Genomic DNA, 12900 nt, shown 5'->3' with positions numbered 1-12900 from the left:
AATGAGTATTGTGGAAATTTTCAGTTCTGTGTAACAGAGGAATGGATTGTTGGAAAGCTACAGGACTATTTGCTAAGCAGTTAATCACTGGATGCAATAGCCTCAAGACAGGGTCAACATAAGGCTATTCCTATAGGGACAGCCACGTAAGAAACTACATCTTAAAAAAAAAAGATTTAGTGGACAAAATATAACAGATAAAGGGCAAAGTCTCTTCCAGTTACCTCAAACTGTAGGAGAATTTGGTGGCAACTGTAACCCAGCTCAAATTAGATGTGCGCTACCCTCCTACTCCTAAATCACTACTACATGGAGTAAATAAAGCCAAGTGATGGTCCTTTCTACAGTGGAGCACGGATCTAACGGATCTTGGAAAAAGCAACTGCATCGTGACAATACCTTCATTTCATTTAAGGTGTAAAAAGGACCCATCACAATACTCAGCAAGGTTCACTTGCCATTATCACTGGCAATAACGCTGATCCAACAAAGGAACATAAGATAGTCTAACATTCATCTCCTTTGCTACAACATAGCAGCTTTGAAAGTGCACTTTATAGCACTATAGAGCTCTATAGCTTTTAATGCTGCAGCTCCATAGAGTTATAGAATTAAAAAACTCCAGCGAGATTCACAGAGCATCCAGCAGTGATTTATGCAGCATGTTAGGGGAGCAGTTAGGCAGACCAGGAAAAAGCAATAACTAAGAGAGTATAAAACAATTTTTTTTAAAATACTTTTGTTGCACCAGCAAGAAAACTAGGAAGACGTGACACATACCTTAAAAGATTTTCAGCACCAGCTCTCATTCTTACTGCTCTTAAGATCTGTTGGTTTAGGACAGCTCTTTGATTTTGCAGTTTGCTTCGACCAGTCTCAGCAAGAGGATTACATCCCTAGAATTAAGGAAACAAGTTTTTTTTTTTGTTGTTGCTGTTGGAATAGACTCTGAAAAAGGAGCAATGCTGAATTTCAGTGAACTTTAATGGCATGGGTTTTGTATGAATACAAATTAACTACATTGACATCAGTGATGAATGACTGACAGTCTTTCTTTTCTCAAACTTGGTCATTAAAAAGCAAGAGACACCATGACCAAAGCATTCAACATTAAAATCCAGGCAGAAAATATTTGTTTTAAAGCTTATGGAAACATATGAGCCCGTCTGTCCACCCCCAGAAATCTTCTGAAGCTATTTTCCAATTACAACCAAATTTGACAGAGTGCTATTAAGTTTCTACAAGTTTCATAAAAACAGTATCTGGTAGGGCAGTAACTCCTATCAAAGCTTCTGCTTAACTTTTGCAAAATATCAGAGTTCCATACTTGGACATAAGCAGCCTTGAAATACAACTCTACCAGAAAACAGGCTTTGGTGGCACCACTGCTCACAGTTTTAAGAACCTTTAAGAATCTCTGCTCTTTTTCCTTCTGGTGCTCAGACCTTCAGTACAGTTCCTACCCATCCATCCCTAGGTTCCTCTCTTTACATCTCAAACTTATTTTTGGCACACTACTGCTTATGTGCATGGCTCTTCTTCACACCCAGGAAATGCTCTTGGATCTTTCAGTCTACCCTGCCCTAACCCAATAGCACCTTTGCATACTGCACCAAAAATGTGAAATATGAATAAGCTTTATAAGTTATCTTATCTGTGTATGTTCACAGTGCCAGATGCAATTATTTATTTGCCCATTAGTTTTTCTTGTTACCTGTTGGCCAAACTAAGATTATATATTGATAGCTCAGTATCAAGTAAGATGTGAAATGGAATAAGATGAGATGGGATATGGAATAATAGAGCTTGATGGGATAAGATGATGATTATACCTTTGGATATTCATCAAATTAAGCCCTTAAAGCATAAAATTCAGAATTTACAAGGATGCTCCTATGTACATGCACAGCTTACACAAGCACAAGTGTCTGAGAAGGACTGAGGCATTGTATTCTGGTGAGCACTGATAAGCTAAAACTGTTATACATTAATAGCAATGCATGTTTGTCTTTTTTTTTTTGAGGGAAACAGAATCTTAACACCTTTTTAAAATAGGTTAGAAGTTTCACTTCCACTTTTTTCTTCCTTACCCCTGCCCCCTTTTTAAAAAATATCAAATGTATTTGAATAATAATTCTCATTTATAAACATAAAATATATTTGAACATTCATACTCATTTATAGCAAACCAGCACATCCGTGCACCCTTAACTACTGATCTTGAAGCAGATAAGACCACTCTGTTTTAAGGCTTACCCTTAAAAAAAAACACATCCTTTTGAGTGGCCTTACTGGGTACGATTACAAACCTTACCAGGGTCCCACTGGATCATGCATTACACAGGAAGGAGGCTCAGATCAGTCCAATACAAGTCTTCCCTCAAGTACTCCAGCCGCTAAACTATGCACTATTTTTGGACCTCACCCTCTTAGTTTTGACTAGAAAAAAAAAGGTTTTGATATAATAGCATTTAAAAGTCTCTCAACAAGCTCTAATTATGAGTTGTCAGGAAATTACATACCAGCACAATAAAAGCAAGTATTTAAATAGAACATGAAGTTCTAATCATCTGCTTGAGGTTCAGTTGTTATTTGAGTTGGCAAGTGAAGGCAAATTGAGCTGACAATAGAGAAATGAGCTGATCAATCCAGATTACACTAGTTCAACTGAGAAAGCACATAGCCTAACATTGTTAATTTTAAATTCCCAGTTTGAAAATTTTGTAATAAATAGGTGAAATTAAAGGAAGTTTGTGCAAACATCTTCAGAAGCGCTGTTTGCCAGATAACTTGAAAACACATGCCACATGAAATTACTCTTCTTGCAGAAATGTTTCTGCATTGAAGTACCAATTACAGCAGAAGCCCAAAACTTGGGTGCGCGGTTTATACTCTCTCCGTTGGGAAAGCACTGGCAGCAAGCATAATACACAGAAGATTAAATTCTTACTGGAGAGGACACGCACATGTAGCAAACTTATTAATTCCTCGAATTAAAAGTAGTCCTTTAACTACCAAATACCTGATGCTAGTTTACACACATTGATACATCGAGACATAAGAAAGGCACACTTGAAGGTACAACATGGTCTTATATCCACAAGTTGCTTTCTGCTCTTAGCCCGTTTCTTTTTCTGGGCTGCCACTGGTTTTCCCACTTTGTTATTTTTTCCACTTTGTGTTGTATAATCTTTCTCTACTCCTGGTATTCAAAGTCTTCTCTCCTTCCATTCTAGCCATGCCATTTTTCATTTGAACCCTGCCAATTATTTCCTCTTGCTTTTTGCGTTCAATACTTGATTCTCATCTTGAGCCTTTCATCTCTATATCCCTGTATAGGTCTGTGATGCTCTCTTCCAACTTCTTTCTTGACCACTTAGTCCAAGCATCCTTCCTAAACATATCCTTGCCTTGCCCTTGTCTTCATTTTCTCTATAAAGCTCCAACTTCTTTACAGAACTCCCCGCCCTTCCTGTGTGCCAAACAAGTTTCATTACATCATTCAAATACTTCTTTACAGCTCTGCTTCTGGGAAATTTTTCAGGAATATCAACTGCCTGACTCCCAAGCCCCAGAAGCTCTGGAGAAGTGGTGTGTTTATTTCAGTAGATCTTTGATCAAGCTCCAGCCTAGAAATCAAACAAGCTGCCAGTGAACGATGAGTGCAAAATTGCAGTGGTCTTAAACTCTGCGCAAAGAGAAAAAATGGCAGAAATGTTTCCCTGCATTTCAGGACCAGCCACTAATCTCTGTGTGAAGCTTTGATGCAAAAACAGCCCTGGGGCCTAAGAGGACATGGCCCTGAGAGGCTGCAGTATCTGTATCACCTCCAGCGTGCCTGGAAGTGCTTCACTTTTGTCTCTTTGATGAAAGGCTTCTTGTGGATAGAGGAGTCTGTTTTCAGGATAGGCTCCCCTGCTGCAAGAATATACCTCCCATTTACTTCTCAAGGCTTAAGGAACTCGTATTTTACCTTTCAGAAAACGTTGCTTTTTACATCTCCTGCACAGGAAGGGGGCCACTCAGCCAGTTTGAATTCATTTGCAGGCTTAAACTTTTTACTGTAATCAGACTGCCAGAAAACTGATGGGTATAAGTTTGCACAGAGGACAGTGAAAATAACCAGTATCTGCAAAAAATACAGGATATACACAATCTGGGGAAGATTCCCCCTTGTGTATAGCACAAATTCTGTGTACTAAAATGTTACTTAGCAGACAGGTCCAAGGGAGTGCTTCATTTTTTCTTCCTCCATGTTAGAGATCCCTTTCCCAGACAGCCTTTGTACTTGGTTCACATTTGGACAAGCCCAAGAATGTTAATGTTCAGTTCATTACAATATCTGGCAGCCAAACTTCCCAGCGGTTTCCACACCTACTGTTTCATTTCTTGTCAACAGGATGCTAGATGCTTCATTTAAGCTTCATTTAATTACTGTTTATTTCTTTACCAAGACAAGACGACTCGGAGAGTGAACTGGATTTTACCCTGGCTTACACATTAAAATCATTATTTAAAATTAAAATTATTAATTAAATAGCAACAAAAGAACAGTTATTACTAAGGAAGGTGCAAAAATGACCAAGATTTTATTATTTAATCTTACATTGCATGCATTTTGGCGGGAATAAAATAAAAGACAACTAAATTGAGTAACTATGCTGTGAAGCAAATTCCAATAGGAAACTCAGCTATCAGTTTTTGAGCCTTTTTTTCCCCTCAAAGCATAGCTGCACTTCATAAAGAAGTGTTTCAAGTGCTTAAATATTATCTTTAGCTCCTGAACCCATAAAAGCTTTTTAAACCTAAGGTTCAGTTAGCTAGCTACTTTATTTCATCCTGCTTGGTTGAATAGTATTGCTGAACAGCAGAATCAGGAAACTGATATGTTTTAAATGTATCATTACCAGAGGCAAGACTTGCTCAAGGGTTATAGATTCTTGCCGTATATTATTTATGTACCTAGCCAGGTAACTTCTTGAAAGAAGCAGACAATTATTTTGGACAAAGAAACATGCACCTCCTAATGAAGGTTGGCCTGTGCAGGGCCTGCATGTTTGATAGCAATCCTCTGACTAATTACTGGAACGTGCTGGCAGATTCCAATGGGATTGCTGCTCATCTCTTGTTAGAACTAATGCCTGAGCTTAGGTGGCAGGATATCCCACTGGGTTTTATTTTTAAGTTTACAACCATCATCCCACACATGCTTATTTGGCAAACAGTTGTATTATAAATGCCTGTGGGATCTCAGTGCGATGCTATCTGTCAGACCAGGCACAGGCAGCTCAACAGCAGAAGCTCAAGCGGAGCTAGAAAGTGGCTGACTGACCGTTCAGGACATGCATGGAATTTTGGGGAGATTTTATTCTACAGATTACATGGGGGCAGAGAGGGTAGCAAGACAAGCCTGTAGTCAGGTACTCCAGGTTAACTATGGATGGACAGTGTCTTGCCTCTGTACAAGGCAACAGTGCTTATCTCCCATTTGCAAGAGCCTTAAAATCCCGCAGTCTAAAGGGTATAGGCAATATCCTTGTGGTTTTCCAAGTTTCAGCTCCAGGCCTTGAGAAATTACCTGCCACAGAGGGAAGACAGCTCGCAAAAGTATGGGTTCCAAATAAAGAAGCAGTTGTATTTAATTTGGATGCTAGGAAGTTCTTGCTTCAAGACAGAAGTATTTTTTAACATCAGAAATCCAGTTGCGATGGACAGAAAAATCATGACTGTTTGCCAAACAATGAGTAATCACAGTAAGCATGTGAAATTAACATAAATATGAGTTATAAAGTAGTGGTTTGAACTTTTAAGATGAGCCATACACTGTCTGAAGGTGACACGGAGTTGAAACTGGGTGTGCCTTCTTACTTAAAATAAAACATTCCTTTCCAGCCAGAGCAACCTGTGCTGCTCGTCAAACCCAGTAGTGTACGCAAATGGCCATATCCTCCAGATATTTAAACGTGTACGTCATTTAACTTATGCACGTAACTTTTTTGGCTGTCATAGCAATTGTAGTAAACAGCATGATTCACACCAGTATTTCTTGAACTGATCCTAAGTACTACTGAATTTTTATATTTATTTCCTTACCTTCTTCTACTACTATAATTAAAGTTTCTCTTTGCATGTTTCAATTTTGAAATTTTAGCTATATACTGCAAGTCTTTCAATAGTAGAAGTTTTATTTGAGTTAAAAAGGAGCAGTGGGGAGGAGGAAGATCTGCTCTTCCACAGCCTGGTCTACTTATGCTGTGAACAAGTATGTTACAGTTCTAAGTGCCTGACCCCAAAGATTAATATAAAGTTTTAGAACTAATTATTGTATTAAATTCTAAATATATGTCTTCTATACAATATTCCATCTTGTCACACTGCTCTCTAAGCAAAATGAAAATTAATATTTCAGAGACGTCTGTCTTTTGAGTAACCAAGTTTCAGATGATTCTTAGTTTTCACATTCAGTTTTGGGTATTATGAATTTGTATACAATGAGTGGATATGCCATGACAGGGAGTGTGAATCATCACAACATTGTTTCTGTCCCACCAGACAAGTGGAAAGAGAACAAACAGGCAAATAAATATTCCTCTGTCAATGCTAATGTTGATGGTTGCCTGGCTACTAATGACTAAAAAGAACCACATGAGCTAAACTCCAGCAGAAGCACAGGTATAGCAGGTTGGTAAACTGATACATTAACCACAGTTGGGGGGGAAGCCCTGCAAAAGAAACCCCAAAAGCTAAGGAGGGGAAGGAGAGAGAGTTAATTAGGGAAGTGCTGATTCATGAGCTGGTTACTGTACCCATCATTATTTTCAGCCTAGTGCTTCATTTATGGAACTGCTTGTTTTCTGTTTTTAGCCTTTTCTCTTCACAAGGAGGACTAATATATATTGTCTTTCTTTCTGAATCATCAGTTTGGTCTATATGACAAGTATTTAGCCTCACAGATGGAACCAAAGCTTTAAGACAGGGAAGATAAAAGAAAACAAGCATCTTCATTAAACTGATCAGAATCTAAAGATTCATTAAGCTAGCTGTCCTACTGCTCTGCCTCTATGTAGCACAATAGACTGCTATCCAAAACAACCAAATTGAAGACTGGATGCTTAGTGCTGTACCAGCAGATGCTTGGAGAGCAAAAGGGTAAGCCTGGAAAATGGATTATGTCTATTTCTTATCACTTATTGCAACTTCCTGACTGATTAGGAAATTTGAAAAGTTACAGTCTGCATAAGGTGTCACAAAGCAGTAAACCAAGATGGAAAAGATAGAGTAGAAAGACCTTGCTAGATATCTCTTCCTTGCTCTGCAACTACCCACCCCATAAAAAAAAAAAAAAATCCCAAACAGGGTAGGCATCACCTACTAATAGATCACCACACAAGCCTTGGATCCTCTGACTGGCTGAGTACTGCTTTATAAATATCCCGAGTTCTGTATGCTGATGTGTTTTGGGGATATTTACTTTGTGAAAACGTACTGGTTAAGTGCGGTGGTGTGCTGTAATGGAAAAAAAGAAAAGAAAACAAAAAAGAAGGGGAGAACAGCTTGAAAAAGAGAGTTGTTTCTCCCACAAAAATTAAAAAGTAACTAAAAAAAAACAGGAAAAGGTCTGAGAGGCCAAGCAATCCACAGAGCCGTGGCAGGCTTAAAGAATAACTTCCCCAGAGGTGGGAGAAGCAGCTTGCATAAGCAAAGCAGCACACAGGGACAGACTGGCTTTAAGTATCATCAGTCTGCTGAAAAATCCTTCCTGTCTGAATGCCTTGCTCTACTTTTAAAACAAATTCTTTGCTCATATCATTAGTTTTGTTATTATTTTTCTGCTGACTACAGACTCTTTCATAGGGAAGAAAGACCGGGGGCAGAATTTGGATGGACGTGCAGGATACGCATGGTTGATTTGCAGGTTGCTGCCAGTAACAGTGAAAGTATGTGGAACTCTGCGCAGAGGAGGTCGAGGCACAAGGCTGACGATCCAAAAGCACTTGCACTACCCAGAGTACAGGTACAATTTGCTCTGGCAACATACCATGGAATATACTGAACTAAGCTATCCGCGTGTGATGGTTGAGATAAACAAAACAGTAGCAGAACCAGTTTCCTGGTGCGTTACCTTCACAGAAAGTATAAAGTTCTAGACAGAAGCTCCATCTTCTTTTTGATGGAAAGCAAGGTGCTTCTTCCACTTTGCCATATCCTCTTCAGGATGCCAGGAAGGAATTTTTTTTTTTTGTCGTCTGTTTTGTTTTTAAAACTAAAATCCTTCTCACAAGTTTGGCTGTAGATAATCAAATTATTAAAGGATTGTTTTGAAACAGAAATATAAGGGGAAGGGAACAGAGGCAACATTGTCAGAGTTGTGTATAACCTGTGTGGCTGCACAGATAATTTCCTTAAAGTAGATATTTTGTTTAAAAAAGCATCCAGGCCACCTTAAAGCATCTTATAGGTTTAAGGAAAACTTAATTTTGGCTATATAAATGACAGGCCTTTGCCATGGGGAACAGAAGGTAATGGACAGAATGGGGTAAGGGAAAGAAAAAAAGGACCCTACAGAGCAGCTCTGACATAGCTGGAAGGGAATGGAGAGAGGGAGTCTGAGGAATGGTGCAAGTGGACTGCAGAAGCTGCCACCCATGAGACTCACCTGGCAGTGTCATAGCAACCCTAACTTTCTAGTGTGGCAACAGAGGTCAAAGCAGGAAACAGGATTGTGTATCTGTTTCCTCGTTTCTGGTCATAGCCCTTTACGTAGAGCCAGTCATAGTTTTTACAGGGCCGCCTCCCTACAGAAGTGGAGGAAAAAAAAAAAAAAAAGGCACTAAAGAAGAATTAAGTAAATAAGTTGTTTTACATATTGCATCTTGGCAATACTGAGGGCTGTTATCTGGTATGCTATATTTAAGACTTCAAAAAGCGTAATACACAAAAGGGCACTGTACGAGATTTGAGCATACTTCCCACAGTAATCCATTTATCAAAAGAAAATATCAAGAATATCAAGAGTCCTAAACAAATTGATATTGTATGAACGGCTAATTTTTTTTCTCAATTATAAAAATTCATTGTGCACAATAATCTTGCAAAGTATGGAAGGCAACCTCATTATGTAAATAGTGCTTGGAAGCCCTTTTGTGAGCAGGACTGATACAAAGCAAGTGTTTTCATCTTGCTCCACAGTTTATAGAATAAAAATGTCCATTAAGTAAAGTCTTTTGATTTAAAAACACAAGGACTAGCCTTGGAAATTTATGTGATTCTGCACCAATGAAATTGGTAAACCAACCCTCAAATCCTTTCAGGAAAACAAAAAGTACTGTAATTTTAAAAGGAAGGGGAAAGCCATACAAAGGAACTTGGGGCGGGGAGAAAGACCCATGGACACACATAAACAGCTGAATCACTAGTTTCAATTACATTAAATCACCTAGCATACCATTTAGATGAACATGTGAGGCCTAAAGCTACCATGTCCAAAGTATCTCGACATCTCCAACCAGATCAGGTTGCTCAGAGCCCTGTCCAACCTGGCCTTGAATGTTTCTAGGGATGGGGCATCTACCACCTCTCTGGGCAACCTGTGCCAGTGTTTCAGCAGCATCATTATAAAAAATTTTTTCCTTATGTCCAGTCTGAATCTACCACCCTCTATTTTAAAACCATTGACCCTCATCCTATCATAACAGGTCCTGCTAAAGAGTTTCTCCCTGTCTTTCTTATAACTCCCCTTCAGGTACTGGAAGATGGCTGTAAGGTCTCCCCTGAGCCTTCTCTTCTCCCCAACTCTCTCAGCCTGTCTTCATACAGCTTGTATCTGTTCAAGAGTCCAGGAATGGGATTGTTTGGGGTTTTGGTTGCTTTTGTGGTTTTTTTTTTCCCCTCCCCTCTTCTCCTAGAACTGCTGAGTTGGAATGAAAGCTCTGATCTTTGAGACCACTCAACTAATGTATAACAAGAAATACTGGTTTCTTGCTTACACCTAACTTTCAGGGACAGAAGGCTTTGAACATCTAGCCTGATCTGAAGTTTACAATTTTATTAAAGATATTTATAAGCTGGATGAATCTTTCAAAGATCTGAGTGAACAGAGGGAACAATGTTCCACTGCAACACTGGCTCATCAAGATTTATTTAGTATCATATTCATATCCATTTTCTACTGCTTTAAGAGATAAGTAATTCAAAAGTATCAAAGATGTTCATAATTAGGTGTAGAATTTATCTTAACAGTATTTTCTTATATGAGAAAACTTCATTCCTGACAAGGATATGGGCTTTACACTGATGTAATGCTGTTTCTATTAACTTAACCTTAACACACAACAATTTAAGTTAAAAACTTGGTCCTTTAGCAAGTATGAGTGCAGAAGATATATTCCCCTTACAACTTAGGAAGCACAACTTGGCTATTAAACTTCAGTTAGTAAAAACAAACAGGTGGAAGAGTTGATTTCTAACTTAACAAGTTCATGAAATGTCAATTTTCTTACTAACATGCCTGAAGGCAGCCTATGAGCATCCCATAATAGAAAACATAGCTGTGAAAACTCTAAATAATTACAACTTTGCCACACTTCATGATTTCCTGCTATGGACTACTAAGAAAGAAGTGACTACTCACCAAATATTATAGTACGCTTACTCAGATGAAGAAACCAGACAAGATTTGGTCAAAGTTTTCTTTCAGTCTGTCTAGTTATTTGTACGGCAGTACTGGTTCCTTGCAGCATGGCTGGCACAGGTAAAACTTTTCTCTTTTTGGCTGCGTTTCCTCTGCTAAAGGGCAAATATTGTTGCTTAAGCTCCTGCAGGCTTATGAATTTGGTCACTACTAGGGGCAAAAAAAACCAGCCCATAAAGAGGGCAACAGAGTAAAGCATATGTGCCTCCCTGCCTTGTAACCCAGGTGGTGGCTGAAGTGCATTGTAGGGATATTTTTGTGCAGAGGTGAGCAGCAGCAACAACCTGATGTTTTTTCCGCCACAGAATAGAGAGTTTATGGTCTCGGATTCCAGAACCTACATGGAAACCTTCGTGTACCTATACCTCTATTTGAAGCCCATCAGCAAAAGTCACCGGCGCGGAGAGCTTCAAAACAGGGAGGGAAGGCTGAATCACAGCTCCCCGGACTCGGCCCGTACTGCCCTTTACCGCCGGTGAAGTTCACAGGAGCCCCCGCGGCTGCGGTACCGGCGATACTTAACTATAATTACTGTTCTGCTGAAAGAACTCGGGTGTAGGTTATGGCAGAAACCGCCCACTCAGTCTGAGAAGTATATGGGACAGATGTTCACTAAAAACTTCCTAACGAGTCTGCTAACTTCACTGCCTTACTCCGGTAAACTTTCTTACAGGTACGCAAGGCGATTGCTAGAGAGTGAGCGAGGGATGCAGCCAGGAGCGAACAGGAACGAGCGCAGGGGAAAAAAAAAAAAAAAAAAAGAAAAAGAAAAAAGGGGGAATTTCACTCATTTTGTAGAGGTACGAGTGCTCCTGTCCTGCAAGGTGAAGCCTGGCCAAGGGACAGCGGAGGGTCGCGCCCGCCAGCACGTACACAGCCTCCCCCCCCCCCCGCCCCGGAGCCCGGCACGGGCACTCCCCTGCCCCGTCCCTGTCCCCGTCCCTGTCCCTGTCCCTGGCAGGCAGACGCGCTCAGCCGGAGCGCAGTCCCCGTCTCCCCTCCGTTCCCCACCGCCCGGGGCCGGAGCTGACGATGCTCGGTCAGGAGAAAGCAGCCCGCCAGCGGCGGCCAGCGCACCACCAAACCCAACAAGCCCCTGGAGGGGGCTGCCCCGGGCACACAGCCCCCCGTCGCGCCTCCCACCTTCCGAAAGTAGCCGTCCTCCGCCGGCTCGGCCGCCTGGCAGCCGCGGGGCGGCAGGGCGTCTGTCATCTCCGGGCGAGCCAGCCGTCCCTCTGCTGCTGCGAGGCGAGCGCTGCCGCGGGGACCCTGCGGGAAATGTCGGTGCTGCCCCGCGGCGACGCCCGGCTCCACCTCCGCTGGTGGCGGGGAGGAGCTGCCCCGCCCCGCAGCGCTGCCCCTCCGCTGTCCCCGGTGGGGTCCGCGCGGCGACCCCCGGGCCGCTGTGCGCGGAAGGCCGGGCGGGCCAGGTGTCCCTCGTCCAGGGACGGGCGGTGGCGGTGGCTGTGACTGAGTGGAAGCGCAGCCCGGCGCCGCGCTCCTCCCCGGCCCTGCGGCTGCGCTCCGCTGAAGCGTGACGGAGCCTGGGTGCCCGCCCCGAGGGGACCGCTCGCCTCTTGCCGCTTCCCCCGGCACCGTGGGGCCGCCGCCAGCTTTCCCCGGGCCCGGTGCCCGCCTCCGGGAGATGAGGTTTCCCGCGGGGAGGCTGTCCTTCAGCGTGGTGCTCTGGTCCCCAAACTCGGGGGTGCCCCTGGCCGCGGGGACGATTACCGGGGGCTGCGATGGGCTGTGAGGTGTGCGGGACCGCCGGCGTGGCCCTCAGGCCTGGCCTCTCCCTCGGCCTGCGGTGGGGGCCGAGCTCTCGCACCCTTATCTGGGGAGGGCAGGAGCCCGGGAGAGATCCCGGAGCTGGGGGGCTCCGGCCCTGGCCCGGCCCCTGATAAGGGCCACGGTATCTCGGTGAAAGGCAGGGCTGGCCCCGGCTCCGGGAAAGTGCCGTGGAATCAACCTCAGCATTGCAAAAATCTGCAGTGTTCGCACTGAAAACCTCCCGTCGTCAAAATATTCCATTGTGTAACTGTTTTCACAAATGTTGTTGGACGCCCGTGTAAGGAAATTGCCAATGCTGGTTCCTAGTACTTGCCAGGCCTAACCTGCAGAGTTATGTGGGCATTTAGCATTTAAAGATGCAATACAGAAAAATACTTAAAGCAATATTACCAAACATGTCTTCCTCCTCCCTTCTTTTG

The 12900-nt window shown here is 42.6% G+C and overlaps 1 protein-coding gene across 1 annotated transcript in view; it reads right to left on the bottom strand.

Annotated features, from left to right (window-relative positions):
- Positions 1-12009, bottom strand: part of RHPN2 (rhophilin Rho GTPase binding protein 2) — a 30601-nt gene extending 18592 nt beyond the window's left edge. The window contains exons 1-2 of the mRNA XM_086758209.1: positions 11834-12009; positions 781-896 (exon numbers count right to left, since the gene is read on the bottom strand). Of these exons, the coding sequence (XP_086614335.1) occupies positions 781-896; positions 11834-11902 (185 nt within the window). The 5' untranslated portion in view covers positions 11903-12009. The remainder of the gene's footprint in view (positions 1-780; positions 897-11833) is intronic.
- Positions 12010-12900: the final 891 nt, after the last annotated feature.

The sequence above is a fragment of the Chlamydotis macqueenii genome, chromosome 13, assembly GCF_036417535.1.
Source record: "Chlamydotis macqueenii isolate bChlMac1 chromosome 13, bChlMac1.mat, whole genome shotgun sequence".
NCBI classification, from domain to species: Eukaryota; Metazoa; Chordata; class Aves; order Otidiformes; family Otididae; genus Chlamydotis; species Chlamydotis macqueenii.
Note: the sequence above shows the minus strand (reverse complement) of the source record. Positions and strands in the feature narration are given on the sequence as shown.